The 27885-nt window shown below is 46.5% G+C and overlaps 1 protein-coding gene across 1 annotated transcript; it reads left to right on the top strand.

The window, feature by feature from the left end:
• The first annotated feature begins 242 nt into the window (after positions 1-242).
• On the top strand, positions 243-24796 carry LOC149341035 (uncharacterized). Its single transcript, XM_089547488.1, has 13 exons — positions 243-362; positions 5194-5313; positions 6668-6856; positions 8983-9081; positions 9927-10105; positions 12824-13179; positions 14129-14225; positions 17333-17528; positions 18372-18443; positions 19072-19216; positions 20730-20807; positions 21655-21809; positions 24626-24796. Exons 1-13 carry the CDS (start codon positions 246-248, stop codon positions 24794-24796), a joined length of 1974 nt encoding a protein of 657 aa, XP_089403614.1. The 5' UTR covers positions 243-245.
• Positions 24797-27885: the final 3089 nt, after the last annotated feature.

Genomic DNA, 27885 nt, shown 5'->3' with positions numbered 1-27885 from the left:
TAAACGTCCTCTCCGTTTTTTTTTCTAACAAACTAAACACTGTGAACTAAGTAGTCGTCGCTTTCTAATCATTGCATCCTGCCGGGATAGCTCTCTTGTTCGTGCTGAAGTCTCGCGCGCGAACGCGCTACAGAACAAGAAGATGAAGACGAAGCGGAACAACTGGTGAGCAGCGTGCCTGCCTGCGGCCTCAAATCAGAGCTGCGCAGCGACTGACCGCGCTCTGGCACACATCCCGCTGGCCGATGGCCCTTCGCAGGCGCAGTCTCGACGCCGCCGCGCCTGCCTGGCTGCGGCAGTGGCTGCTGCTCGGGGCTGCGTTCCAGAGCATGGCGACGGCGGCGGCGGCTCGGAGCCCTACGGTAAGCGGAAGGCAGGGTAGCGTATTTCGCAACTGATGACACCAAGGCAGGTTAACAGAGTTCGATACGGCTGTAGCACCTGCCACGGAGCAGGCGCAGCTAGCTCCACAAGCCGGCGCTTGCGCATCGGGCATTGCTTAGAAACTATGACCGGTTTAAGCAGAGTGAAGGTACCTAAGTCTAGATGAGGAACACAGGTAAGCAGCTGACTCTCAGGTGGGGCCCGGGTAACAAAGCTGTTCCTAGATTTTCCAACACTGTTTACACGTTTTCATATAGGTGTGCCTGGGCAATCTCCTTTTAATGAAACTGTCACTCTCGACTACAGACATGAGGGACATCTGGGGATAATAGCGCCCACTGTTGCGCACGGCTGAAGATAATTATTTTGTAGAACACTATAGCATTGACCAAGCGTCAAAGTAATTGAGCTATCCGAGGGAAGTTCTCAATGTTAGGGCCTATCTTAGATGTTTCGTTTACCGCTTTCGCACTTGACTGCGCTTTCCACCTACTTGTTTTAGAGTGTGTGCCACCGCTTCTTATTACACATTTTTTATCTGGTATGTGCCTGCGTCTTTTAAATGAAATAACACATCTGCCTGTACCGCAGCGCCTGAAGCTGCTTGTTCATCGCGTAGCATTTTTTCAGATGCGGCATAGTTGCACATGGTTGCACGCGTTCACAAAGCCGCGGAGTGCTTCTATATACTTGAAGTCTGTTTCTCCCGCTTCTGGTCATCTACTACGAAAACGTTACTGTACTATAACTACACTTGAAGACGTGACGAACTCTTGTCTTAAGAGAGCCACCGTAGCCTGACATTCGTCCGGGGCGTCATCGCCCGTTGCACATGGAGCTGTTATGACTGGTTGAGCAGCCTTCCAAGTATAATGTTACTGCTCTCTTCACGGAAGTGAACGAGGGGGAAGTGGATCATTGGGGTATCCGTTGCAGCCGGCGTCGTCGCTTCGGCGGATGTGGTTGTTGCGACGTGCATCTGTTCAATATCACATCTTTCAGCTTTCCTCTTCTGATGGTGATGATGAAAGGATGTGATACAGGATGGTATAATGAGACCGACTATTAAGGAGCCGGCCCTCACAAACACTAGGTGCCTGCACGTGGCAGCGATTGTGGCTCAACTCGAGCCAGTGGGTATGCCCGGGCACTTTCGTTATCATCCTTCCGTCAGTCGCAACAACACAACCGAAGTGAAAAATACGGAGCGAACTTTCCGCTCTCCTAACGACCGCTTAACACCTTGTATTCACAGCTTCAGTCGGCATACAATGAAATGCGAATAGCGAAGCAATTGGCAAAAGATCCAGTCGATTACGTCTGCCCGCCATCAGAGAAAGGCATGCTCATCCGGTTTGCGATAGTTTTGCTTGTTTTCTTTGAAGTTCATGTTCTCGCTTTGCCACTGGAACGCCACATTCACGCTTCCAACCTGTCTCAACTTGCTCCGGGTGGCTTTGCTGGTAGCACCAGCTGTGGCTCCGGTGGGGGAAGCAAGCGCTCTTAGCTCCCTGGTTTGGAGCGCTTTGATTTCGCTTCCATCACCGTCGTGATGATGATGATGAAAACTTTATTTATAACAAGGGAGTTTTGGACACGTCGGTCCTTGGGCCCCCGCACGGCCCCACTGCACTCAAACGTTCATGTCCCGGAGGCTCATGACGCTGGCAGCCCGGCCGGTGGCGATGGCTTGCTTGGCCGGGTCCTCGGAGCGCAGTAGGGTCTCCCAAGCCTCCCATGAGGTAAGGTGCTCCAGGCCCCGCGGGGGAGGATCCGCCGGGCAGAGGAAAAGAATATGGTCGAGGGTGGCTTTGGGGTGGTGGCAGAGGGTACAGGAAGGGTTCGTGTGGACTGGGTGATATCGCGAGCGTATATAAGGGGAGGGCAAAGTGCGTCGTGTTATCAGCGTCTGGTTGCGATGCGAGGAGTAAAGAAGACCTATCGGCTTGCGGTTGGTGTTCAACGCGACATTTGCGGAATCACTTGTTTCTGGTAGTGAGCGCAGTTTTATCGCAACCAGAAAAGCTTGAATACACTGGAATCCAACATCCACGCGTTAGCGTGTTGCCTAGAAAGAGAGCGCTAATCGTTTCTCTTTGCCTTCATTTGATGCAGCGTCCCGTCAGTGCAAAGGAAACAGGCCGTCCACTGTTTACAATTAACAGAATTTTCCAGATATTCTGTGGTGATCGAAGGCTCGGAAACTTGCCCCGTGGGCACAGACAGCGGGTTATGTTCAAGCATTGAAGCGTGCTTATTGTGGCCGCTGCGGCTGACATACCCAGCCTTACGGCTCACTGTTAAAGGGACATCTTTGAGTTGTGAGCCAACACGTCAACCATTAGACGTCGTTAGTACGAGCTGTTCCGCGAAGCATTGCACCGTCGAAGAACCAAGCGGTCTCAGAAGCAAATAGAAGAGCTAGGCTTACGTTTGCACAAGACCATGTATCATATACTGCGGAGAACTGGCGCTGCGTGACGTTCTCTAACTATTCAACGTTTCCAACTCACTGGGAACACCGTCAGTGATTTTAGAGAGCCGACAACACCAAACCCCATAAGCCATGGTGAACGTAGGCCTAACGATGCACCTCTGTCGTCGCCAGTTGAGCTGGGGCCTCAGGCTGTTGCGAGGTACGGGCTGTGGACTCGGTGAAGGCTGGGAATTGGGCCCTTATTACAAGATTTTGACCCAAAAGAAAAGAGGGCCCGAGGCCCTTGAAAGGTACAGGCTGGCTCCCCGAGCAGCTGCTCTCTTCCGCTGCTGGAGGACGACTCTCTTCGTTGACTCCCGTGCGTTCACTGCTGCTCCTTCGAACGCCGTGGCCACGTGACCACGCTGCGCGTTCTCGGCAGGAAGCGTCCCAGGGCGCTGACGGTCGCGTTCTCGAACGCCGTGTCCACTAGTTCGCGTCTCTGGGCATTTACGTTCGCGTTTTCGAACGCCGAACATGAGTCCCGCGTCCGCAACGAGGCCGGCACCCTGCGACGCCGAGTAAAGGTCGGAACGCTCGCGGCACAAAGTTTCCGGAGCTCGCGGGCCCACAGGCCAGCAGTGTCTTGCAACGCAACAAGGCCAGGACGTCGAGAAACGGAGACCATGCTCACTGGTCGGGCGTGAAGATGAATGACATTTCTTTGACTAGGACAGTGATATTCATGTCTTTTAGTCACAAGAGACTTAATGCCTAATTAAAAAGTGCACATCTACAAACGAAAGAGGCAAGACAATCCATTAAACTTAAGCAAGAACAAAGTATGCGCACAGAATTATTAGTGCAGGCAGAAACAAACAAAAGGAAGGTTCCCATTAGTTGCAACTCGTCCGACTGGCCGAAGCCGCCGCCGAGAGTCAAGACCTTTCTGCCGTCGTCTAGGCGGGTAGCCCTCTGGCTACCCTCTTTCTGTTGGACATAAGTTTTCCTATCCTATCCCATGTTGATGGGTCAGCGCTCGGATACGTTATCGGGAACCCAGAAACCTCGCATTATTCCTCATTACCGGCTGCAGCTTTAGGTTACTAAGTAACATCCAGAACTTTTTCCGATCCCTCACAACAGAATTATTGCCGTGGTGGCCAGTAGCCATGGTCGCTTGCGACCATCGTGCCTAACGTCGCATCTGCTGATTCATCTGGCATAGTATTCAGCTCTGCTATAATGACCAACCTGAAGTCTCTCAGATATGCGCGTAATTTCTTCTCATGTGATGACGAAAAAGGCCAAGCTGTCTGCAGATAAAAAGGCGCCCACATAGTGGAGATCAAATGAATTGATAGATTACTCGTAACTTTTGCGCTCTAGTCACGATAAGCATTTTAACAAAATTACTCAAACTACACGATATCACAAAGTCAACAAAGTGAACTCTGTGATTGTCAGGAACGTCTGCCTTCACTTTCTCTACCGTTGACTTCAAAAAACAGTTATTCTTCGCGGCTGTTGTCAAGTTCACGGACGTCGCTAAAGAGATTCCTCGCTTCCACAGAGCTATTGCAGACATCATAAAGCGACGTGGCCGAAAGTTGCCAATTTAAACATGAAAGGAGTTGACAAATACTCATACGGTTGTGATGATCAGACAGCATCGACAGCCGAGAATGAACTGTTCAAGGGGCTGTTGTGTAGTTATCTAAGTGGGTGATCTAAACATTAAAAGAAAAGGAATAAAAGGGGAACGACAGGGAAGAGAGCCGATGACTTAGGGAAATGCAAACGACTGACATTGCTATAGCATGATAAATCTTTAAAAAAAAATAGCAGTAGTTAACACTAAGCCACGGCCAGCGGCGTACTGTATTACTTTGCTAGCCAGTCACGAAAGTAAACGAAATTAGCTTTTTAACGTTTGACTTTATTAAACAAGCCAGGTGTAAAACTTCTAGAGCTTATAACTTTTTTCTTGTAATTAGCTTCTTTTCTAGGTGACAAGAGAAGTTTTCCTGAATGTGGGCCGAGCTTCACTGCAAACTTAAGTTGTATGCGACCACGCAAGCTTCCTACTGTTCGTGGCCGCAGTTTCGGCGTTTCTACTTTTCAGTTGTCGAACTCGATGAGTTGGTCTGGGCGGTTTTCTGACATTTAAAAGCTTCGGGCAGGTGCACAATAACAATAACATTTTACCAGAACCTAATTACGGACGATTTTAAGTTGCGATACCTATAGACAATCTTCATTTGAACTATAGGAAAGCTGAGGGCTTCAGAGTCCATTTGGAAAATGGACATTTTTCGCGAATATGTTGCCTTAACGTGTACAGAACACTCCTGCTTAGTGTCGGGCTTCAGCCATGATGTGTTTCATTTCAGAACTTCGGCATGCCAGCGTACGGGATACTGCTATATCGCGGCGTTGATGGCACCGTGTCGCCCTACTGCTGCTTCCTGTCGACGAGATTCAGGCTACCACGACACAATGAGCAGGAAGAAGTGAGTAGATTCTTAACCTTATGCATACAATGATTGAGCTTTCGCTATGAAATGACGAAGTTTTTGGGCTGGTGTTTCGTGCGGATTGGAACCCTTGGCCTATTCTTGTTTTGGCACCCACAGGAAGTTGCAAGGCATAATAAATATATGCTTCTAACGTCGAGTAAAAACAAGTTTCCTCGCAATTTTGTTGTGTGGAGTGAGAAACGTTTTTTTTTTCCTGCTGATTCAATGGTAATTCTGTTTGGATAGATAAATCAATGCATTATCCTTTTATGTGCATCAAAAACGGTAAAGATATATGCATCCCAGTCCCGCCAGGAATCCGCTTGAGCCCAACATTCTGTGGAAAACAGCATGCAATCAAATACAAACGCTGGTGCGTTGCTACTTGGTACAGTTTATCCTGTTGTGTCAAGAGTCTGTAGGGTTACAACGGCGATGAAAATGAGCTTCTACTTGTGTCATGTATCTCAGTCAGGTAGAAATGTACTCTAAACTCAGGCTTCACACACGCGACAGTTTTTCTGGAATTAAGGTGAAGCTGGGCTGAGGTTGTTGTTGTTGCGACTGAGAGAAGGATGAAAAGGAAAGTGCACGGGCTTGCTGACTGGCTCGAGCCGAGCCACAACTTTCTTTGGGTGGTTTATAGGTGACGGTTTTGGAGGGTGGTAGTAGGTTGTGGAGGTAGGCCGAGGGTGGCAGCGGGTGGGTGGCCAGTCTTCTACTTACGGGATAGTTGATTGGCGGGCGATGCTTCTGCAGGACAGCTGGCTCTTGCACTGCATCTTTGTTTTCGATTTCGCCGTCATTTCACCGTTTCATTAATCCTTGCGCTTTTAATGGGTGTTGGCCTTGTGGAGTGTGGAAGAAGGTGGGTTGGTGGTGGATGTCGCTGCTGGAGGACGGAGTTGTGTAGGTGGTAGATGGCGCCTTTTGAGGGTGGAGGTTGGTGGCGGTGAGGTGGGGATTGATCGAGGGCGATGGCGGGTGTGCGGGATGCCCCCCATCTATGAGAATGTGGTGGGTAGGTAACTGGTGGGGAGTGCTTTAGGGTGGCGGAGGCCTCACTCTTTTAGGCTACGGACATATTACCAGGAATTCGGGACAGAGCGAGCTCTTCAGTCATCTTGAGACTGATTGCGCGTTACCGCCATCACTGTTTCGCTCTGTAGTGTGTTTTGATGGGTGCCATACCGTAAGCTGAAAGTGGCGTTCGGTTGACCTGCGCAGCCAGAGGTCAGTAACTGCCTTGCGACGACTAGTTTAACGATGACTACTCGCTAGCGTTAGGCAAGACTGTCGAAATGCTTCCTTGGTACAATTTCTCTAATTCGCGTTATTCTTTGCACAGGTGTTCCGAGGCGTTGAGTACCGGTATGCCAACCAGAGCTGCGAGCTGGACTTGGAAAAGGCGTCCGCCAAGCACGTGTTTCTCGTCCTGCCCGAGCTCGACAAGGCGTGTCCTTTTGAGGATGCACTGGTCCAGGCAGTCTCTGCAAACACATTCTCCCTCATTGTAGTCCGAAATTCCGACCTCAAGGTATGTCTACGCAGTATCGGCCAAATTCCGTATTCCGCAAGATTAGAAACGTATGATTACGGATAGAACGAGACATAGGATGAAGAGCGCATGCACTTACCAAAAATTGTTGTGCACGTGGAGCAATACACAGTGACTTCAGTAACAGGAACTCTTGGGCAAACTGGATACTTTCGCGATGCCTTCTTGTGTCCCATTTTACATGTCTGTTAGCTCTCTTACCTTTGTAATGCACCTTCAGTTGCACGGGGTTTAAAGCCTCAAACAGAGCAGTGCCATGTAGATTACGAATTTATGAAATGTCGCGGTTTCGGTGAAACCTTTGTCAAACGTATACAGTTCAAGGGGCTTACTTTCATGCGATGAAGTGGGGCGCTCTGGAAACCCTGAAGGTTTTTAGTTTCGTAGGAATGAATAAGAGAGTTCATGTCTCCTTCGAGTGGTTTCAAACGCTGGTGATGCTAAAAAAGCCATTCTACACGGCACACTAGCAAACCCTGCTGGGAGAATATTTTTGGCAAAGGCGGTATTCCGATTTTCTAGATAGCTACAGTTTCCCCAATTATGCGCATACCGCAGTTGCTGGAGGCCTCTTGCGTACTAAACATATGCAGCGGAAGCGTTTGCGCGTGACCTCCTATGATAATTTGTGGTCAACAGTTGCGTAAAACAATGAACTGTTACACCACATCGCGTTGGTACCGCCCGAAGCGCTGCGGACTCTGCTCTCTGCTGCCATTCGACTGCCTTGCACTGCGGTGATTACGCGAATTTTTCCTGCTAGAACCTGGCTCTCTTCATAACTGTTCAACTTAAGATTTCCGCAGTAGCCCGCGCGACTACGTAGAACTCTGGGGCCACGCACACTCAGTTCAGTAGCGCAACGTTGAGCAGCAGGCCTCACTCAGCTTTCTTCACTGGCGAACGTATTACCAGCTTGGCGGAAAAGAATATTCTTCATAAGAATGCGTGGTGCAGCAGTTGGGGAATCCTCCGATCGCGAAAGTGAAGGTGGCAGCTAAACGCAAGAAGAATGTGCGAGACACGTGATGGCATCAGAATTTGTCATTTGGTGCTACGTTATCGCGTTCGGCCAATGCAAGAGCCGGAGGTGCGTTGGAAAAAAAATAACACCTTACTATGATATACAGGAGCTCTATATACACCACTGAGCACATCTTCCCTTCTTTCTTTCTTTCTTTCTTTCTTCCTTTCTTTCTTTCTTTCTTTCTTTCTTTCTTTCTTTCTTTCTTTCTTTCTTTCTTTCCTTCTTTCTTTCTTTCTTTCTTTCTTACTTTCTTTCTTTCTTCCTTTCTTTCTTCCTTTCTTTCTTCCTTTCTTTCTTTCTTTCTTTTTCTCTTTCTTTCTTTCCTTCTTGCTTTCTTTCTTTCCTTCTTTCTTTCTTTCTTTCTTTCTTTCTTTCTTTCTCCTTTCTTTGTTTCTTTGTTTCTTTGTTTGTTTCTTTCTTTCTTTCTCTTTCTTTCCTTCTTTCTTTCTTTCTTTCTTTCTTTCTTTCTCTCTTTCTTTCCTACTCTTTCTTTCTTTCTTTCTTTCTTTTTCTCTTTCTTTCTTTCCTTCTTGCTTTCTTTCTTTCCTTCCTTCCTTCCTTCCTTCCTTCTTTCTTTCTTTCTTTCTTTCTTTCTTTCTTTCTTTCTCCTTTCTTTGTTTCTTTGTTTCTTTCTTTCTCTTTCTTTCTTTCTTTCTTTCTTTCTTTCTTTCTTTCTTTCTTTCTTTCTTTCTTTCTTTCTTTCTCTCTTTCTTTCCTTCTCTCTTTCTTCCTTTCTTTCTTCTTTCTTCCTTTCTTTCTTTCTTCCTTTCTTTCTTTCTTTCTTTCTTAAATCTTTCGATTCCTCTTCGCTTTTCATGAGAAGCTCAATCGGTAGCATACCCATCTCGTGTACAGTCGAAGAAGCAGAGCTGACTCCTACTAGCGCAGCAGGGCTTCAGTTTTTGGCATGCGCTCATTATTTTATGCTGTCAGGATTTCAGGGACGTATACAAACACCTTTGGAAACCAAGCATGTACCATATCTGTGTTAAAAGGGAATGTCTCGTCGCCTTTGTGTCTACCCGTTCTTTCTGCTTTTCAACAGTCGTTCTGTTTCAATTCGCTCTCTGTGGCGCAGCTCCACAAGAAATACTTTGAAGCGGGAGGGGAAGGCCCGGTGCCAGGACAGGATGTTACAGTTGGCGTCTTAGGCATCAGCGCGCTCCAAGCATTCAAGGTATGTCCTTTATTTAGTACAGTAAATGAGTGTTCATGAACAATTTGACTTTTTTTTACGACAGCTATGTCACATCTTGAGCTTTGCAAATCTTAAAGCGCCATTTGTGGAGCAATTTAAAGCCAGCTGTTGCTTCATGTTTCCTCAACAAAATTCCGAAGAGTACATTGATAGCTAGCTCCCTGGTTGCGCAATAAATTATATTTCAGGCAGTTCGTGCGTCTTTTACGCGAATCTAATAACGCTATCTTAAAAAAATCTGAAACTGCCTGAAGAGGAAATTAACTTCTACTCAACGCAGCTGAATCGTAATGTTTCTGGTGCTTACACGAGCCAAGCAATGCCATACTCATTTTAAAGAGGGCTCGCTATATGGCAGTTCGATATTGAAGGCCAGTTTCCATCTTTAAAGACGTGTGGTTAGTATACGGCTGATGATGTCCGCAGTGGGGTGATACCTGCAATTTCTTTGCATGAATTTGACGGAAAGGTAGTGTCATACGGTTTGTTGAAGCTAGCAAGTTTTGAAAGCCTGTGCATACCAGTAACTGTGTCTTTTTCGTGAAGCTTATGGAGCTCATACAGTGCGTGGATTTTTTCAAAAGGCACTCTGGAATCAAGTTCGGTAACAATGCCAGGGAAATTCCGTACACGAAGTGTAAACCAAGAAGAAAATGATGCACCTTTCACCTCACAAACACTGCGGCATAATCAATGAATAGGAAATACGCAAGTGTTAGTATTTCCGACTGTTTTTCTTGGCTGAAAGTTTGCCATAGCGTTTTCCAAAACCTGCTTTTGTGTGTTTTCTCTAAAAATCCGTTCCGCTCGTATTTCAACCACAGCCAGACTACTCTAAAGCGTTGGTGACGCCTACGGCAAACACTAGCGGCCCAGGAGGAGAAGCAGCTAAGCTATACGTTGTGGAAGCGGAGGATACCATCGGCTGGTGGCTCATCTGGACCATGGCTTGCTCCACTGTGTCCGTGGGGGCTCTTTGGTCTGGCAGCACGAGGAAGCTGCTGTAAGCTATACCGCAAGCGCGTCGTTCGCTTTTCATTTCATTATGTACGTGGCATAATCATCATCATCATTCTAACTACTCCCACTGCCGGGCAAAGGAATCTCCCATGGCTCTCCAATTAACGCTGTCCTTTGCCACTTGCGGCCGCCGTATCCCCGCAAACTTCTTAATCTCATACGCCCATCTAACTTTCTACCGCCTTCTGCTACACTCTTAGAAAAAAGGGGGGAATAGGGGGCGAGAGGTTAGTCTTTTTGAGGACTAACTGACCTGCCACTGGCAATCGTCCTTTTCGGGACTAACTGCAAAGGGTGTAACTGTTGGTCCCCTTCGAAAGGGTGCAACCGTTAGTCCCCGGGAGCAGACATTTAATGAAAAAATGCAAACGACGCGTAATTTCCAGCGTAATTTATAGCGGGATAGTTTCCGACAGAACTTCACACATATAACAACGATAAAGGAAACAGAAATAAACATACATGCAAACACCAGGATTCGAACCGACAACCTTTGGATTATGAGCCGAGCGCGGATATGACTACGCCACCACAGAGGACAGTCCACGGTAGAAAATAAAAGCCTTGTATGCGAAACACACACACGGTCTGTCTGTACCGCTCAAATTGTTATCACAGTGTGGTGGTTTTGGTGTCATATGCTTTTGAAAAAACCTGCGGTAAGCTTTAATGCGCACGCACAACGGTCTAAATCACGTTTTGGCCAAAAAAGAAGTGCTGAACTGTGTATACATTACGGCCGGTACTTCACAACCACAACAGTGGTTTTCTTTTCGTTTCTTTTTTTGCGTATAAGGTGGTCTTCTTCCTTGCAATTGGCAGCTGCACATTACAGCCTGTTGAAAACAAAGGTAGAAGGCGATGGTTCACTTCATTTTTTGTTACCGGCGGAGAGCGGTGACAGGGAATTCACTGCTAAGTGTCGCCGATACTTACACAGCATCACATAAGCTCGTAAACAACGGAAACGGTATGAAACTACGTGTACTTGCTCAACCCTAACTTTTACAACTCACATTTGACACGTATTGAAGTTCGTAGTAATTGTTTATGCACTTGCACAGCTGCCAGCCGTTTCGGTGGCACGAAGCCTATTTCTCACGGAAAAGGGTATCCGCCTCGTCACAGGCAGCGGCAGTGCCCTCACTGGCCTTAGACGACATCCATGCGCTTCAAAAATCGAGTACTATTGCAGTCAGAGTCTTCTCGCGCAATTTTCGCGTGCTGCTGTGCTGCGATTCGCCTCCCGTTAGTCTCTTTCTCGGCAGTTAGTCCGTTGAGTTTGCGCACGGCGCGCATTTTTGGCAAGGAGTGTGTCGTGTGCAAATTTAGGGACTAAAGAGCCCTTTTTAGGACTAAAGTTGTCTTTACTCCCCTCTGGGCCGGTTTTTTTCTGAGAGTGTACGTTTGCCTTCTGTTGGAATCCACTTCGTTACCCTTAAGGACCAGCGATTATCTTGCATTCGCATTACATGCCCTGCCCAAGCCCATTTCTTCCTCTTGATTTCGACTAGGATGTCATTAAACCCCTTCGCCCACTCCGCCAGCTTCCGATGTCTTAACATTACACCTATTATTTTTCTTTCCATAGCTCGCTCCGTTGTCCTTAACTTAAGCTGAACTCTCTTTGTTAGCCTCCACGTTTCTGCTCTATAGGTGAGTACCGGTAAGATACAGCTGTTGTAGACTTTTCTCTTGAGGGTTATTGGCAAACTGCTATTCATGATATGAGAGAACCTGCCATATGCGCTCCACCCCATTCTTATTCTTCTAGTTTTTTCTCTCTCATGATCCGTATCAGCTGTCACTACCTGTCCTAAGTACGCTTCTTCTCTTACTACTTCCAGCACCTGGCTGTCAATTGCGAACTGCTGTTCCCTTGCTAGACTGTTGATGTGCGCGGCACAAGCAGGTAAAGCTTTAGAAGAGTGCCCAGAGCAGCCATCCCACACCCACGAACACCTTAAGTATATCTGAGCTTGAAGCACTGGATTCGCATTGTACTGCACGAGAGCGTAAGGGAACTTTGCAGGGCAAACGACAGGTAGGCCTTGCGTGCTGAGTTCTTAAAGTATTTGAAATGCAGGAGCATACGGAAGGGAACAAAGCGAAAACGGTAATTGAAGTAAATGGTTTCTATCCCATGTAAGTCGAGCATCCTATACAAGAAGCTTACCTGCGCACTATGAGCACAGAGCAGTTTTTCTTTGTATTTCAGAATCTGATTCCCTACAGTCGTAAGGGAGATTAGGCATGGCGAATTCGTTATTGTAATGCTTTCACTCAGTGGTTTTCTTGCTTTAAACAGGCTTGGTACTTTCTCACGTAGACAAGCAGAGAAACCTTATATTTATTTTGTTCTCAAGTTAAACATGTCTAAATTTCTTTCCTTTAAACATGCTAAACTCGCTTTTGCTTCTAAACAAAGTGAAAGAAAAACAAAACAAAAGCGTCTCGGGAGTTCTTCGAAGTAGTTATGTCGTTAGATTGCCACCAGTGCTAGCTAAGCCTCTAGAAAAGAGTTGCGTTGTATTGGGCTACGGCGTATAGTCCAATTTTGCAAACCTGAGCCTAAATCCCTCTCTATGCCCATAGAGTAGGTTTGAAGCAATGCGTTCGTGGTGGACATCTGAGCCTAAATCCCTCTCTATGCCCGTAGAGTAGGTTTGAAGCAATGCGTTCGTGGTGGACTCTGGCGCAGCCTTATCACCCAGAACCGACGCACCAAGCCCAGAAACGAGCAGCCACGCAACGAGGACGCCGACCTGGACGCCGCACCGGTGGCTAAGGTTGCTCACTCGAGCACTTCGCTAGGTCTGGAGGCAACGGCCCCTCAGACCAGTGCGGCCCCCAAGTCGCAGAACCATGAGCCAGCGAACGCGCGGAGCAGAGCTAGACCACGGGCACACAACTATGAAGACTTTCCTAGCTCCGAGAATATTTTTGACGAGGAAATGACCTTCTCCGAGTGCCCCGTTGACTGCAAGCTCGTCACCTTGTTTGTGCTCATGCTGGCTGTCAACCTGCTGATGCTCTACTACTTTTTCAACAAGATGCGTAAGCGATGCCTCCTTCTCTGTAACTTTATAGCATACTGCTACACGAATAACCGTGAGAGCTATTCCGCGAGCCGGGCTGTAACTGCACGCATCCATAGTTGCCTCGCAATCAAGGCTAGTAATGATAGCGGCAGCATGTTTGCTGGCACGATAAGGCGCTTCAATGCTTTTTATGCATATGCGGCATGGTTTGTGAACATTTGGACCATTCCTTGATGTTATTGTCAACTGACGAGCTATGAAGTTTGGATGTGTATACTCAGATGTTCAAGGATAAACTTTTGTTGGGTGCCGAGCAACGATAGTAATCGGATTAAACGGGACGTCTTACAAGGCAGGCGGAAAAAGCCACAAAGCAATTACTTCGAATAAAAGATGAAAATACCCTTTCAAAACCTAATAGCTGAAATATAAAAATATATAATTGTGTGCTGAGGACTACTGCGCAGTATCCCCCCGGACAAGATGGACGGACGCAAACACAGGCGCTAACAACCTTTGTTAGTAAGCGCCTGTGTTTGTGCTGGTCTTTCTTGTCTGCGTTGATGCTGCGCTGTAGTCCTCAGCATGATCAACCAACAAGCCAGTCACTACGTATAATTGTGTAGCTCATTAAATTCTTACGTAATAAATAGCTGTCAGATAGGAGCATAAAACTAGACAATCTCCTAAGCTACTACCGGAAACGTGAAACGGCAGACGTGGAGATGGGATTCTAGAAGGTATCCTAGCTTGACTATGAACCATGAATACGCATCTGATTCACAGCTTTTTCCTGCAAAATGTAGGTCTTCCAACCTACGACTAATGGGGAGACGCACTTTCAGTCTAGACGCTAATACGTTGAAATATACAATCTGTTCGCGAACTCTTAAACTCTTGGAATGACATGCACGCCAGCATGACTTCACTCGATCTAACTGATATCTTGCCTACGTTTTATGCAGGGTTTTTTCTTATTGGCGGCATGACCCTGGGCTCAGTGATTTCGCTGGTAGTCATCTTCGACTCCTTGTCGTTCCTAATACCCTGCGCCAGTATGAGGTAAGCACCGTGTTAGTTACTTATACAACTTCCAAAAAATTAGGAGGACCATCAATATAATTTATTACACAAAATATGACAGCATGCACTTTTTTGTTCGATGCGACCATGCTGCGGTGGTTGAAATCTCCCGCAGTTACATTCCGCTCAGTGCACGCCATATGTCTCTTCCGCCTTTTTTGCACATGGCGTTTGAAAGATGAAAGTTGATGAAGACGACGATACACAGAGAACAGGACGAGAGGCACTGTTGTGAGTTGAAGATGATATTGGGCCTTTTGTCGTTTTGTAGTGAATGAAAGTTGATGAAGACGACATCCAAAGCACAGCCCGAGAGATTGGCATTTTAATACGCTGGATGGAAGGCTGCAGTGATGACTTAGTGGTCTAATGCAGTGGTCTGCGTAGCTCTTCTATTCACGCCGCCACAGATTGGAATGCTGCTTGCGGCCAAGTCTGTTCTCTTTCTTCACACCTCCGCGGAGTGTGAATACAACGGCAGACTGTGGGCCTACGCTACAATGAGGCTTCTGTGCCATCGCATAACATTTTGCATTTATTAAATGAAGGAAGCAGTACCTTAATATAAAAATAATAAAGTGTGAGCTAAGGGCAGTACGCAGAAATTAAAGCATAATAGGCAAATGACTGCCGTTGAAGCAGGGTGAACTTGAGGAAAATGTAGATCATGAACAGATAAAACCCTCCTCCGAACACCTCCCCCTCAGCTGCCTACTATTGCATAACAGTTCTGCAAAAACGTCGTGCAGCACGTGATTTTCATTGTGGTGATTAAAGTGCACCATAATGGACGATTTAATTTCTTTCCGCTTTCTTAAGTGCCATATGCTGCCAAGTAGCGCCCTTGCCAAAAGTAACCGAGCAGCAGCGCCGACGGCCGAAGCGGTCTCGTTGCCGAGCGGCGGCGCTGCGGTCCTTGTCGCAAGCCCCTGATGCCCGGCTGCGAGTGTAAACTGTCTGACTTGAGCCAGCGCCCTGGCTTTCCTTCCTTGGACGACCAAATGTGAGCGGGTAGCAGATGCGGCTTGCGATTTCGCGTCTTTGGAGCGCTGTCACCCTGAAGGAGGATGTTGTGCGCAGCACAACTTTTCTCAGTTTCAGTACGTATTCTGCACGTTGGAAGTGTGGGCAAAGTAAGATGGTGAGCGTATCTATAGCATACAATGCACTTTCTTCAGTGGCCCCCTTTCCCTCTGTGCTGCCACTTTATGCAGCTCGCGGAGAGAAAAATAAAGCAAGGTGTTTCATGTGCGCCTATTGCTACATATTCAATTCTCAACCACTTGGTTGCGCACCGCGTTGGTAACTATTTTCTTGACTGGAGTCGCAGGTCGTCTTTTTGTTTCAGGAACACACTGCGAGAAAGATACGACACGAGACCCAAAAAAGACTTGACTTATTGTCACAGTAATCACGGCCCGTTCTTTTCGAGCAACACCGTGTCCCGAACCTGATAGTGATGCGATTTGGAAATGATTCAATAGGGCCCACGGCATCAAAACTTGGCGCATTGGATATGTGTTGCCCGCCTTTACCTGGCCACCTGCTTGGGAGCTGTGTGCCTTCTGGAAAGGTTCTTCCATCACTAACTCGTCAAAGACTTGCCTGATGCAACCTTCAGGTGCCGTATAAGGGCACAGTCGGAGCCTAAGAATTCCCGTGTCTCCAGAATTTCCAGGCCACAAGATCTTGAGTGCTATGCGCAAGATCCAAATCAACGAGAGAAATTATGTATTCACCCGCAGTCTTCGTAATAGAGAGATTTTCATCGGGGATCATGCGTAAGGAAAGACTTCCATTAGCAATAGGCGCTCTTGAAAGGCTTGCTTCATTTTTATCTCATCGAGTCCATTGAATTTTGGAGATCCGTTCCCCCCCTTACTTTGCCAAACGTGCTGAATAGCAGGTATTTGCCTAATCGTTTAAGTTAAATGGACGCTGCCATGAAACTAATCAGGCATGTTTTTCTAGCTGGTGCCAGCCCAAAAGGAGTATTGCGTGTGTTTTGCTGCTCACAGCGCCCTCCTCCAGCGTTACACCGCTCCGAAGGCACGATATCGCGCGCCGCACAGACTGCCCGCTTACTTCTTGTCATGCAAGCAAGCATGCAAGCAAGGACAGCGAGGGCGCAGACTTACGTCAGCTACTTTACTCTCACCCCCGGGAAGCCGGGGTCATCGCCGTTGACCGCTGCGCCACCCCTCGGCTGCGAGCCGGCTCCGGCCACCTGCGCGGCTGCTCAGTTACTTTTGGCAAACAGGGTACATGTATTTCTGTTTAGAAGTGTACACTTTTCGCATATAAGACATAGATCTTTAAAATACTAGGCTAAACTCTCAGTTATCGTGAAAATGTGCACCTAACAAGCATAACGACATTAAATATTCCGGAGGAAGTCCAAGTGGAAGCACTGACGAGCACTATTGCTTAAGCTAGTAAAGAAGAATAGTTTCATCCGGTTGATGCGTCAAGAAAACTATTAACAATCAGACTTCAGCAGAAAAAACAAGAAAATGGCGTTGCTACCTTCTGAGTGCATATAGATTTCTTACAACCTGCTTGATTTTTTGCTATAAAATTTGGGCACAAAAGTGCTCTCGCAAGACAAAGTCATTTGCCGCTAGCTTTATAAAAATAATGCTTGCTTCGATATGGTCTACGATCCGGATTCAAACTGAACGAGCTTAGCGGTATTCGTGGAATCAGTAGCCAGACCTCAATGCGTGTCCATTTGATGAGTATGCGGTGTGCAGATTCATTCGCTGGGAAGATGAATCGGTCTGTCTTCTCGTTACAGCTCAGGTGAATTGTTTTCTGTTGATGGGGTGTTTGGAGCTAAAGTTTGCCCTCATAGTACATTCGTGAAGTTTCTCTTCGGATTTTTGGTAGTGTTGTGAGTAACGTACTGAAACAGCATTGCACTTGCCGTAGAGCGATCGCATTTGATGTGTCTAATAACCATTAGTACGGACTACGAAATGTCTCCGCATATCGGACAGGCACGTAGCCAAATGCTGTTTTCGGAAGGCGGTCAAGGTGAGCTTTTGAGTGGGGGGTTGCCTAATTTGGTGCACCTTTTTTCACAGGATGCCAAACGTGGTCTTCCCCTGCTTTGTGCGGAGCATGGAAGTACGCCACCACATAGTTATTTGGTGCGCCGTGACCATCCCCTTAACATGGGTAACCTTCCGCAAGGCCCACCACGCCTGGATCCTGCAGAACTTCTTGGGCTCTAGTTTCGCCGTCAACATCCTGCGATGTGTGCAGCTACCAAATTTTAAGGCATGTTTCTGCAATTCAGGGCACACTAAAGAGTTCATAGAATGCATGGTTTGATGCAGACAATATTCAGGCACGCGAAAGTAACGAAGGGCGTCAAGAAAGGAGACTATTATTTCGAGGCCAATTGTACTTTTCATTCTTTCTTGATTGAATTTAACTTCTCTTATCATCAACAGCGTTGCTTGCTGTGTTTAGCAAACAATATATCGGACGTCGCAGCTAAATTTAGCCAGGGTTTAAAATTATGCCGTGGCATTCCAAGACGACGCTACCAAATACATTTCGCTGCCTATTGTATGGAGCAAGTCATACTATTTTTGTATTGTGCTTAATTGCATAACCAACCTTGCAAGCAACGAAGATAGGCGAAAAATTTAATTTCTCCCACTAAGAGTTCGCCCACTATGGGGATTTAACCACATTGGGCTAACTCAGCAGTTAAATGCATGCCGGGTTTACTTTTGCAAACTACGAAGTATATCTGTCTTGCCATAGGTTTGACGTTTTAACTAGTTCTGCGATGAAGTGGCAGTACTCTGAAATGAAGAATTCTGTTCTTACTAAAGCCCTGCCAATCACGTCGATAGACTTTTCTTGAACACGACAATGATCATATAATTTATTAAAAAACACGAGAAACAACACCGACAAGCTCGCTCAACATTTAGTTTTTTTCTTTTTCGTTGTCCCGGAATTAAGTACTTTAGCAGGGCTCAAAATGAATATTTCTGCCGACATGGCACCCATAGGTCACTGAGACGGGGGAGTTTAGACTGTTACGCGTGATCATAAGCTGATGCGATTTGAACTCAGAACAATAAACTCTATCATTTCTTTTTGCAGATTATTACATTGTTATCTGTTCTTCTATTCTTCTACGACATATTTATGGTGTTTGTCACATCCCTACTCTCGGTAAGCATATATTCGCCTTTATAAACTCTACTGTATGTTTTTTGTTATTATTTGTGCACTGATAATGTCTAATATTGTCGCCAAGTATTGAATCCCAATTATTTACGTGTGAAAGCTTTACTCTGATCTCACTCGATATGAAGGGGAATTTATTTACCGGTCACGGCGGGCGCAGCGGGACAGAACAGCCAGCCGGAGAAAGTAACTTCAGCGCGAGACTCGGGCCCTGGCGACCAGCGATGGCGACAGTGCACGGAAGCACTGAATAGTCCTAACCTTCTTCCTTACATATAACATAAAATTTCAGTGCAGAAAAGAGGTAAATTAAGTATGTAGTTTCTGTTAACCATGAAAAAAGAAAAGGTACATGAGTATGTCTGAAAACTCGCGTGAATTTAATACGTGTGAGAGATATATGTGAAAGAGCCGGAAGATTCTAGGGGGTACTGCGAACGCATGGCAGTTTTTGTCGTTTGAAGCACCTTGTTGGTGACTGTTGGAAAATGAATAGGCAGGTATTCATTTCATTACAAATTTTGGAAACTCTTGTTACAAATTATTAGAGATGTGCACTAATCCAACTACGTGTTGCGTGTCACTTGAGTGTGCACTTTTATCCGTTGTGCAGAAAGACGTGAGCGTGATGGAAAGCGTCGCGAGAGGTGTGGAAGATTTGCCCGTCCTCATGCGGGTGCCGCTCTTCTTCTCTGGGGATGCTACCGCCTGCAGCGGAAATTCTCTGATTCTGGGCTACGGAGATATCGCCGTTCCAGGTGACTACGCCTATAGGATCTTTTTAATGTTGCTGCTCCAAATTAAGAGCTGAGCGGGACTCAGAGAACATCAACCGAGAAATGTGAGGTGGACGAAAGAGCGTCCTGTGGCTCTCTTCAGCAGAACTAGTGTGCAGTTTGTGGCGTTGTGTGAAACTCACGTCTTTGAACATTCCTACTCCATTACAGCAAATTTAGCCTTGTCTCAACGTAGATTTAAGAGCACGTGCTTGCCCCAACACGATGACAGATATAGCTGTCGTAACGCTAAGGCGTGGCCTCTTCGGTTTATTACGAGCGCTATATTTGTCATCCGAAACCAACTCACCCAAACAAGTAGGCCTGTTTCATCCCTCAACCTATGCTTTTCTTTTGTATATTGAATTTGTTATGAATTTGCAAGTTCATACATGGTAAGGTTCGCCAAACTCCCCGTATGTGTATATTTAGGTCAAGATCATATATACGCAGTAAACGTAAATATGATGCAAATATGAACATATCTACTAGAAACACTGTAAATTTATATATGGTAGATGTCCATATATGGAGCTATATGTATATACAATCATAAAAAATAGATTCTTTGCAAAGCCCTATTTATCCATACCTGAGCAATCCATATATAGGTCATACGTAAATACGACTGAAGAAGGCGACCACTGCCCGCTTCCGTACATATCCATTAATCCTTTGCTCTCCTACTGACAGTTGCGGTGTAAATATTTTTCTTGAGGTGATTCGTCGCAGATAAATTCCTGATACGCGACAATATCATATTCAAGTAACATAAATACCCTGTGCACAATAACACATGGAAGTAGGTTGCTTGGGGGCAAATTTTAAAGTAAGAGCAAAACGATTCGGCTTCAGACCCAAAACATCAGTTGCACTGTTATGCCGTTGGAAAAAAAATCTCTGCACAGAAGCCGTTCATTTAGAAGATTTTATAGCGACGCTAGCACAGCGCTTGTACTGACATTTCCAAGGCTTCTCCGTTTGTGCTTGCCATATTCGCGTTTTCATATGCTGGAATAAGCGCTTCCAGAAGTCCTGGTAGGAAGCTCTTTCCTAAGTAAAAAGCTACGTTTAGCATGGATGGGCGTGCGTGAAACAGTTGCTGTTATTCTTGCTGTAGGATTTGTAGTCCGCCCTGTCAGTTCCATTGAAGTCAGTTATTAGAGTGCCTTGAGTTATTCGATACTACAAACTAACCTAAACTTTACTTTATCCATTTCAGTCCATAAGACTCGCTTCAAGTGGCTATATTGTTCGAAGCTTAGTTATCACTGCAGTATAACATTCAAGTCTTCTCATTTTTTTCGTGGCGATTGTCTCTAGGCAAGTACAGTAGCTGTAATGCATAGGTAGGTGCAAAAACGACTACACGCAATTCGTTTTACATTTTTTAATATACTTGCACCTTCTTGTGCTCTTTGTGCCGTCAAGACATGTTGCGAACGTGTTCCAAAACTAATTTGTATTACGCCACTTCTCCTCTTGCTCCTATTAGGAATGGCTGTTGCTTACTGCCACTCGTATGATGCCATCGTCAAGAGGAGGCCCTGGTACTTCCTGCTTGCTATCGCTTGTAAGTTTTATGCAAATGAGCTCTCATTGGCCGTGACGCGAGTTTTTCTTAGTTAACTTAAGCACATCTCTAAAGATCGCTAATCGCTAGTCTATATTTTTCCTTGAAACACAAAGCTATTCTTTGTCGGTCGGACTCCTTTTCAAGCTTTCTTTACTGCCTTGCAGCCTAGTCCAACTGACCAAGAATGTCTTTGTGTTTCAAGGAAATTTTAAGACTACAGGTGGGTGGACCTTCAGTGCCTACTTCCGATCTCGCGCCAGCCGTAAAAATTATTAGAGAGCAAAGGTCTTATCATATGTAGTAACGCTGCTCAAAAGGAAAAATACGTTGAGGATAATTTATACAGATAACGATTTTGTCAAGAAAAAAGAACTTGCAGATATTTGTTAAAATTGATAAAAAAATCCGCAGCTACTTAATAATTAGGAAACAACTCTCTTGAAACCGCCTTTATACAGTGGTGCATAAACTATGGATGAAGAAATGCGTGAGGTGCATGAAGGTGCTTGAAGTAGTCGCGGTTCAGAAAAAAAAATGAGCACCTCCAAATGAGCAATGGAACACTTGTTCACTCATTATACGCTGCACGCATTGCGGGCTGGAGCTCATGGGGATGAATTCTATGTGGCGATGAACGTTTTAACATCAACAAACGCTAAATCTTCTGCGTTTAAAGCCCCGAAGGTGTGGTGCAAGGAAAAATGACCTGTGAAAAGAGCGCTCTCCTTCAAATATGAAACTTCACGACTCTTTACATTAGAATTACATATTAATGTTTCTGAACACGTAATTCCATATGCGGCTCATCTGCCGACTGATCTGATTACTTAACGAATACGCGCAGGCTACGGCGCAGGACTGGTGCTGACTTTCTACATCGGCCAGATGATGGAGCGCGGTCAGCCTGCGCTGCTCTATCTTGTCCCTGCAATCCTGATTCCCGTAATACTACTCGCGTGGTGCCGCGGGGACCTCAGGAACTTCTGGAACGGGGAATTCGTAAGTCTGGTGCTTTGGTCTTTTGCGAAAAGTTCTGGCGGGACATGAACCGCAATCATCCGTGCTAAAGGATAAATTCTGAGTGTGGGTTAAACTTTGAAGAACAATCGTCGCATGCGTCCAATTCATAAAAACATTTCAAATGTTATACATTGAGGCCAGGGATCCTCTTTACACACGACTTTGCAAGCAAGGACACTGTTCTTAAGCTTAATTTTTTTTTTCTTATTTACCATAACACGCATAAGTCTTTCAACAAAGTCGAACGAACGTTCCTCGAAGGCCTAGGGGTAGTATGTCTGACTCAGGAACCAAGAATCACGGATTCGATTTTCATTTGACTCCAATGTTCTTTTCAGTGCAGATAATTCATAATATGTGTCATCTTGACGTTTCAGTCATGTGGCGACCTTCTGTTCACAATTCATGCGGTGTTCTGATCACTTCTCAAATCCGTCTGTGGCTTCCCTGCCTTTTTGACCAATGAGCGTCATCATGGCTCACACAGCCTGACTCTCCGCTGAACGGGAGCTTTAGCGCTATCGGGTTAAAAATTGATAAGGATTGGTTTATTGGTTTATTGGGGTTTAAGGTCTCAAAGCGACTCAGGCTATGAGGGACGCCGCAGTGAAGGGCTCCGGAAATTTCTACCACCTGGAGTTCTTTAACGTGCACTGACATCGCACAGTACACGGGCCTCTAGAATTTCGCCTTCATCGAAATTCAGCCGCCGCGGCCGGGATCGAACCCGCGTCTTTCGGATCAGCAGCCGAGCGCCAAATTGATAAGGACTACGTGCCGTGTTCTTTTTTCCTTCAACTGCAGCAAGAAATCAGCTGTACTCTATAGGGATCTTGGACATTGCGCAGGCTTTACTTTGTGCACATTTATCAGCCATTGAACTGACCCTTCCATGGAAGAAGTTGAGGTGCATCAAAAGTAAAACGAAGCACGCCAGCGGTGGACAAACTGCTTCCATGCTCGCTCTCTAGCAGCGGAAGCACATGCAGACGGGGAGGGTGCGGCAGTCCTATCCTGCAGCTGTGATGCTCGCCTCATCGCCGGCACGGCCGAATCCGCGCTTCTTCAGTTAGTATTTGCCAGGGGCGCTTTTAATGCTTCATTTAGAGATTTATCGTTGGCATTCATTGTGTCGAAAGAGTGGTCCGCGTGTTCTGCTTTGTCGCGAATGCGACCACATTCAGAGTCCGTGCTCACGTGATTGCTGTTGTTCGTGCTTCGTTTCGCGGCTATTCTTCAGCCTCCAATCACTGAGCGCCAGTGACAAATCCTTTGAAGAGCCATTAACAGCGCCTCTGAAAAACACTGGTGGAAGCAGCGCGACAGCGCCAGTGCCGATGGTAAGGCGACTATGAATACTGAAGGTAGATCTGCCGCACCCTCGCTGTATGCGTGAGCTTTGAGCCAAATCCAACGTCAGCGGAAGATGCCGCAACATACAAAGAAGAAATAGCAGAACTCTACGAGAACGTAAGAGAAAACTTCACAATCTTGCCCCATATCAACCCTTCACTCCACACTGAACAAACAAACGTACTTCGCAAAGTTCAATCTAACGCCCTCCTTACCCCGCTAACGCTCTGTAACTTCGGACGGCGTTACACACCTACTGGCCCAACTGTCGGGAGAGAGACCAGGGGAGAAACTGAACACATTTTGTATCCTTGTTACACTGCCATTATTTATGGTATTTTCCTTACCCTGCCCCTCATTCCGGGAGTGCTTGGCTTCTCACGGGCTGACATTATAAACAAAGAGCCTTAGCGGAGCAGGAGCGCTTCCTCCATGGACCTTATAATGCTGGCTTGAAATAAAGTGGTGTACTCCTCCACTGGTAGAACGCGCTGGAAAGCAGTTCTATCACCGCTCATGCGTGCCGTTTTATTTTGGTGCACCAGTTATATGCGGTCGGTTATAAAATTGGTTTTAAAGGGACTATGCAGTAAATTAATTGCGATTACTTAAAGCAAACGAGAGATAGGCATTCCATAACTCATCACCCCAGCGCAAGAATTTTGGAGCTAGCATCAATAACAACGAAGTTATAGAGGATTAAAAATCACGCTCCTCCTCTGCCCCCTCAACTCCTACGCGCGGAGCACCAACAGAAAATAAAGAAAACAGCTCTGGAACTGGGCCCCGCACATGAATACGTCATTCGCTGACGTTCGGTTTGCGACTTTCGGTTGTCGCACCCAGCACCCCAGCAGCAGCGTCTCTCCGGTCTCTCTTCGCCTTCCTGGATCGCGGCGCACGTTGGATTTCTTTGCTTGTCACTGCGACAAAGGCACTGCAAGTGGTTCCCGAACTCCCGACAGAATGAGGCGACAGAGGTAAATTGAAAACATATGCGTGAAGGCAATACCCTGGCTCGCGCTTGCCCGAGGGGGTCGCGCGGCGGCTCGAGCAGACGATTTTCACGGCTACCGGAAGCGTGCCCGTGACGTCGTGGCTGCCGTGGCTCCAGCGAATGACAACGTGTGGTGGCCTGCCGACGTCACGGGACTAGTGACGTCTATTTTCCCGAAGTCGGTCTCTACGAAGACACCAATCGACTCGCGAATTTAAAAAAAACGCGGTTTTTAAAAATTCATAATAAATTGCCGGCTCACTTCCGAAGCCCCATACTTGGTGTGAATGCTTCTTAGCGTCATTTCTAAGTATTGAAAACATTTAAAAGTGACTTTTAATTCATTGCATAGTCCTTTTAAGTCTAGAAGACGTGAAATGATGTCCCGTTACCCGCCGGTCACTGTACTTGCCTTACGTAGCCCACTCTGCCTACCACCTCGCAGGTTCCCAAAGAGGGCCTGCTGAGTCCCCGTGTGGACGTTTACGTCTCGTCCAGCGAGCAATTCCAGATGATGCGGAGCCGAGGCCTGCTCTATGTCAGCACTCCGGTGCTTCCGTGGCTGGCTATACCCCTTCCGGTTTCGCAGAAGGCTTACAACACAAAGTGTAACTGAGCCAATGTGCTGCGTGCGGGCATTGCACCGCAGTTGTCCTTCTCTGGCTACAACAGCATTTACTGCTGTCCGAGAAGAAAGGGGAACACTGCCATTTTTTCGTGTGTGTGCTGAGAAAAGAATGCTGGACATTGAAAGCATGTGTTATAAAAAAAAATAGCCTGTTAAAAAGGTATTTCTAAATGGGAAGGCCAATGTTTCTTGCTTGTGGTGCGCTATGCTTGGAAATACGTGCTACCGTAACAAAACAAGCCATGTGGGAGAGTATTTGAACGCAGTGCCTAAAATGAGGGACGTTACTATATGTGACACCGTGCTAGCAGAAAGGGCATTGTTTCTGTTGCGCAAATGTGTGTTAGTTTTTACGGTTCCCTCAGCGATGGACTACTTGAGGTGCACCTTCCTTTGGAGAGACGAGCACTCCGCCTATATGAAAACACCGTGCCCAGGGCTGTTCTGAAATATATGCCAGCGCCACCACCAACCACCATATCAATCCCGTGAGCTTGTGCGTTTCCTGAAATATTCCTGTAGTTCCACAGCCGGACCGGAGGCGAGCGCTTGCGCGCGTTGCAGCTGCGAGGGAACCAGCCGTTGAAATTCGTGCTGTGTGCCTAACGTATGCCGACCGTCCCTTACCAATGTCGTTCAGGGCCCGAGAGAGAGAGAGAGAGATTATTGACCATGGGATTTGGGACACGTAGGTTCATGGGTCTCAGCACAACTTGGTCTCATGACCTAAATTTTGCTCGCGGTGTTCGCTGAGAAGGGCGGGAATCTCGGCTTTGTAGGCAACCTCATTCAATTTGTTTACGATCGCAAGCATTCGTCCGAGAGTAATTTTGAGGCGTCGCTGGAGATATAATGGACTATTGTCGCAATACTTATGAAATGAAAAAAACAAACCTGAGGGAAATTCTATTGATGGAAGCTAAAGAGCAAAAAGATTTGTGTGCCGGTGAAGGAGCCGGACAAAAGTGTTTATTGGGGATATGTTGCACAAGAACATTTGAACGAATTATGTAATTAAAGTCCGCGACTCGTGTTTTGCTCGGAATCTCTTCATTGCATACAGAAAAGCTTCGCAGCATGCATGCTGCTGTTGGACAAGTGCTATTGACCTCTGCAGACATGCCATCGAATTTAACTTCTTTGTCATCTTGAAACGAAGCGTTTAGAAGTGCAGATATATCTGTCAAGCATTGTCAGCAGTGCACTGCTCTTTCATCCTCTTCAGTTTTGCAGCGAGATCAAAACGACCGCGTTCTAGTCCCCAGTGGAGAAATTTTTTTAAAAAAGGTGCATGATGTAAAAGACTTCATGGGGCGCATTTTACAAATACACCGATCTTAGAGCCTCGGACGATTTCGCTTGTTACGACTGCTACACGAACCGGCAGTTCGCTCTACAATTTTGCATAGGAGACTATGCTGAAGCCTTGAAGCGGACAGCGCTCTGAATCACGATCATGAGGCGGCGAGGAGAATCTTCAATCTGGTGCTTGGCGGTCGGGTTAAGCTAGATGCCTTCCGCAACGTGCCGCTGCTTGTTTCTGAAGAGGAGAGAGAGAGAAACAACTTTATTTGCTCGAGCTAAATACGACGTATGCTTAGACGCCGTCGATGGGAGTGGTTCCCTCTTCACGGGACCCATATGCATCCCTGGCCGCGGCGAAGCTTTAGACCAGTCCTTGAGGCGCTCCATAGGCACCGCCGCTGACTATAGGGACCCACATGCCTTCGGCGGTGCCCTGCAGAACATATTCCACCGTTGCATCACAAAGAGGGTGAAGTAACCTGCTGTTCGTAGCCTTAATTTTCTTCGGAGACATAAACCCATCGAAGAAGGTTGTTTCCAGATTAAATTTTTTAATGCGATGTCATTCGGGCTCGCATGTCAGAAAAAGAGCAAGCTGATCTGTCAATAAAAGCATTTGTTGGGCGAGTTGGTGTTTCTATCATCCATAACTACAGCGCAAACGACAGGACAGAGATGAAGAAGGGACACCACACAGCGCTGCGTGGTGTCCCTTCATCTCTGTCCTGTCGTTTGCGCTGTAGTTATGGATGATATGTCAATCCTCCACCTGCCAAACGAGGCAGGTGGCAGGTTACAGGCACATTTACTCAACACTTATTCGTCTTTGCGCTTCTCTGCACTAGCATGCTTCTACTTGTTTTCCCTTCGACAACCGGGCCTTCCGTCTGGGGTGGACGTCGTCTCCCAAGTCGTCGTTGTTCGGCTCGCTAGGTTTCCCCGCACGTACTTGACGCTTTGTAGTACAGCCGGCCAAATCTTTAACTGGCGTGCCTGACGGCCGCGTTTTCCGTGCTCCTGCAGCCTATGACGAAGAAAACTTGCGAAAATATCGAATCTTAGTACAGGCTCACTAAGCCCGTGCGTAATATTGACCTTTCCGCAGATTTCCTTCATCGCAAAGCGCAGGAGCGCAGAAAAAGCGGCCTTCGCACACGCCTGCCAAAGATTTGATCGGCTGTACACCGCTCGATGTGACGAGATGCGTTGATTTCTTTGCGTTTGTACCTTGTTTATTATGTTAAATACTCTATTAGTTTTTCAGGAAATAAATCAAGTTGAAAGATATGCGCTTTGTATATACAGGGTGTTTCACCTAAGACTTTCTGCAATTTTTAAAAATAAGCTGTTTGAGTTAGATCCGCACTTTTTCTGGCATAGCATTGTCAGCGGTGTAGTACATCATAATTCAACTAAGACGTGCTAACTAGCAGGCTTGTTAACCAATATTTAATAGTGAACTTTTAAACTTACCGTTGGGCTCCTTAATTATTGAGAGGCATGCAGCCCACCGTACGTAATGTCCATATCCGTTTTTAGAATTTCGAGAACGCGATTATCCTCGGCGCTGTGGCCCAAAAAATTTCGCCTACATCGCGCCAAAATACATGCGGTTTGAGAAGCTTGCAGGCAAAGCAACCTCTCCAGTGAACCTAACTCGTCGAAATAGCCAAAATTTGTTGGGCCACAGCGCCGAGGATCATCGCGTGCTCGAAATTCTAAAAACGGATATGGACATTACTTACGGTGGGCTACATGCCTCTCAATAATTA

Source organism: Amblyomma mixtum, chromosome 6 (genome assembly GCF_055824585.1).
Source record: "Amblyomma mixtum isolate Tamu chromosome 6, ASM5582458v1, whole genome shotgun sequence".
Lineage (NCBI taxonomy): Eukaryota > Metazoa > Arthropoda > Arachnida > Ixodida > Ixodidae > Amblyomma > Amblyomma mixtum.
This window is presented reverse-complemented; position numbering and strand designations above follow the sequence as displayed.

Excerpts from the sequence above, each read along its gene's own strand:
- LOC149341035 (XM_089547488.1), top strand. The coding sequence starts at position 246 with ATGGCCCTTCGCAGGCGCAGTCTCGACGCCGCCGCGCCTGCCTGGCTG. Across the intron at positions 9,082-9,926 it reads GCGCGCTCCAAGCATTCAAG|CCAGACTACTCTAAAGCGTT; the intron begins GTATGTCCTTTA and ends TTTCAACCACAG. Across the intron at positions 21,810-24,625 it reads ACTTCTGGAACGGGGAATTC|GTTCCCAAAGAGGGCCTGCT; the intron begins GTAAGTCTGGTG and ends ACCACCTCGCAG.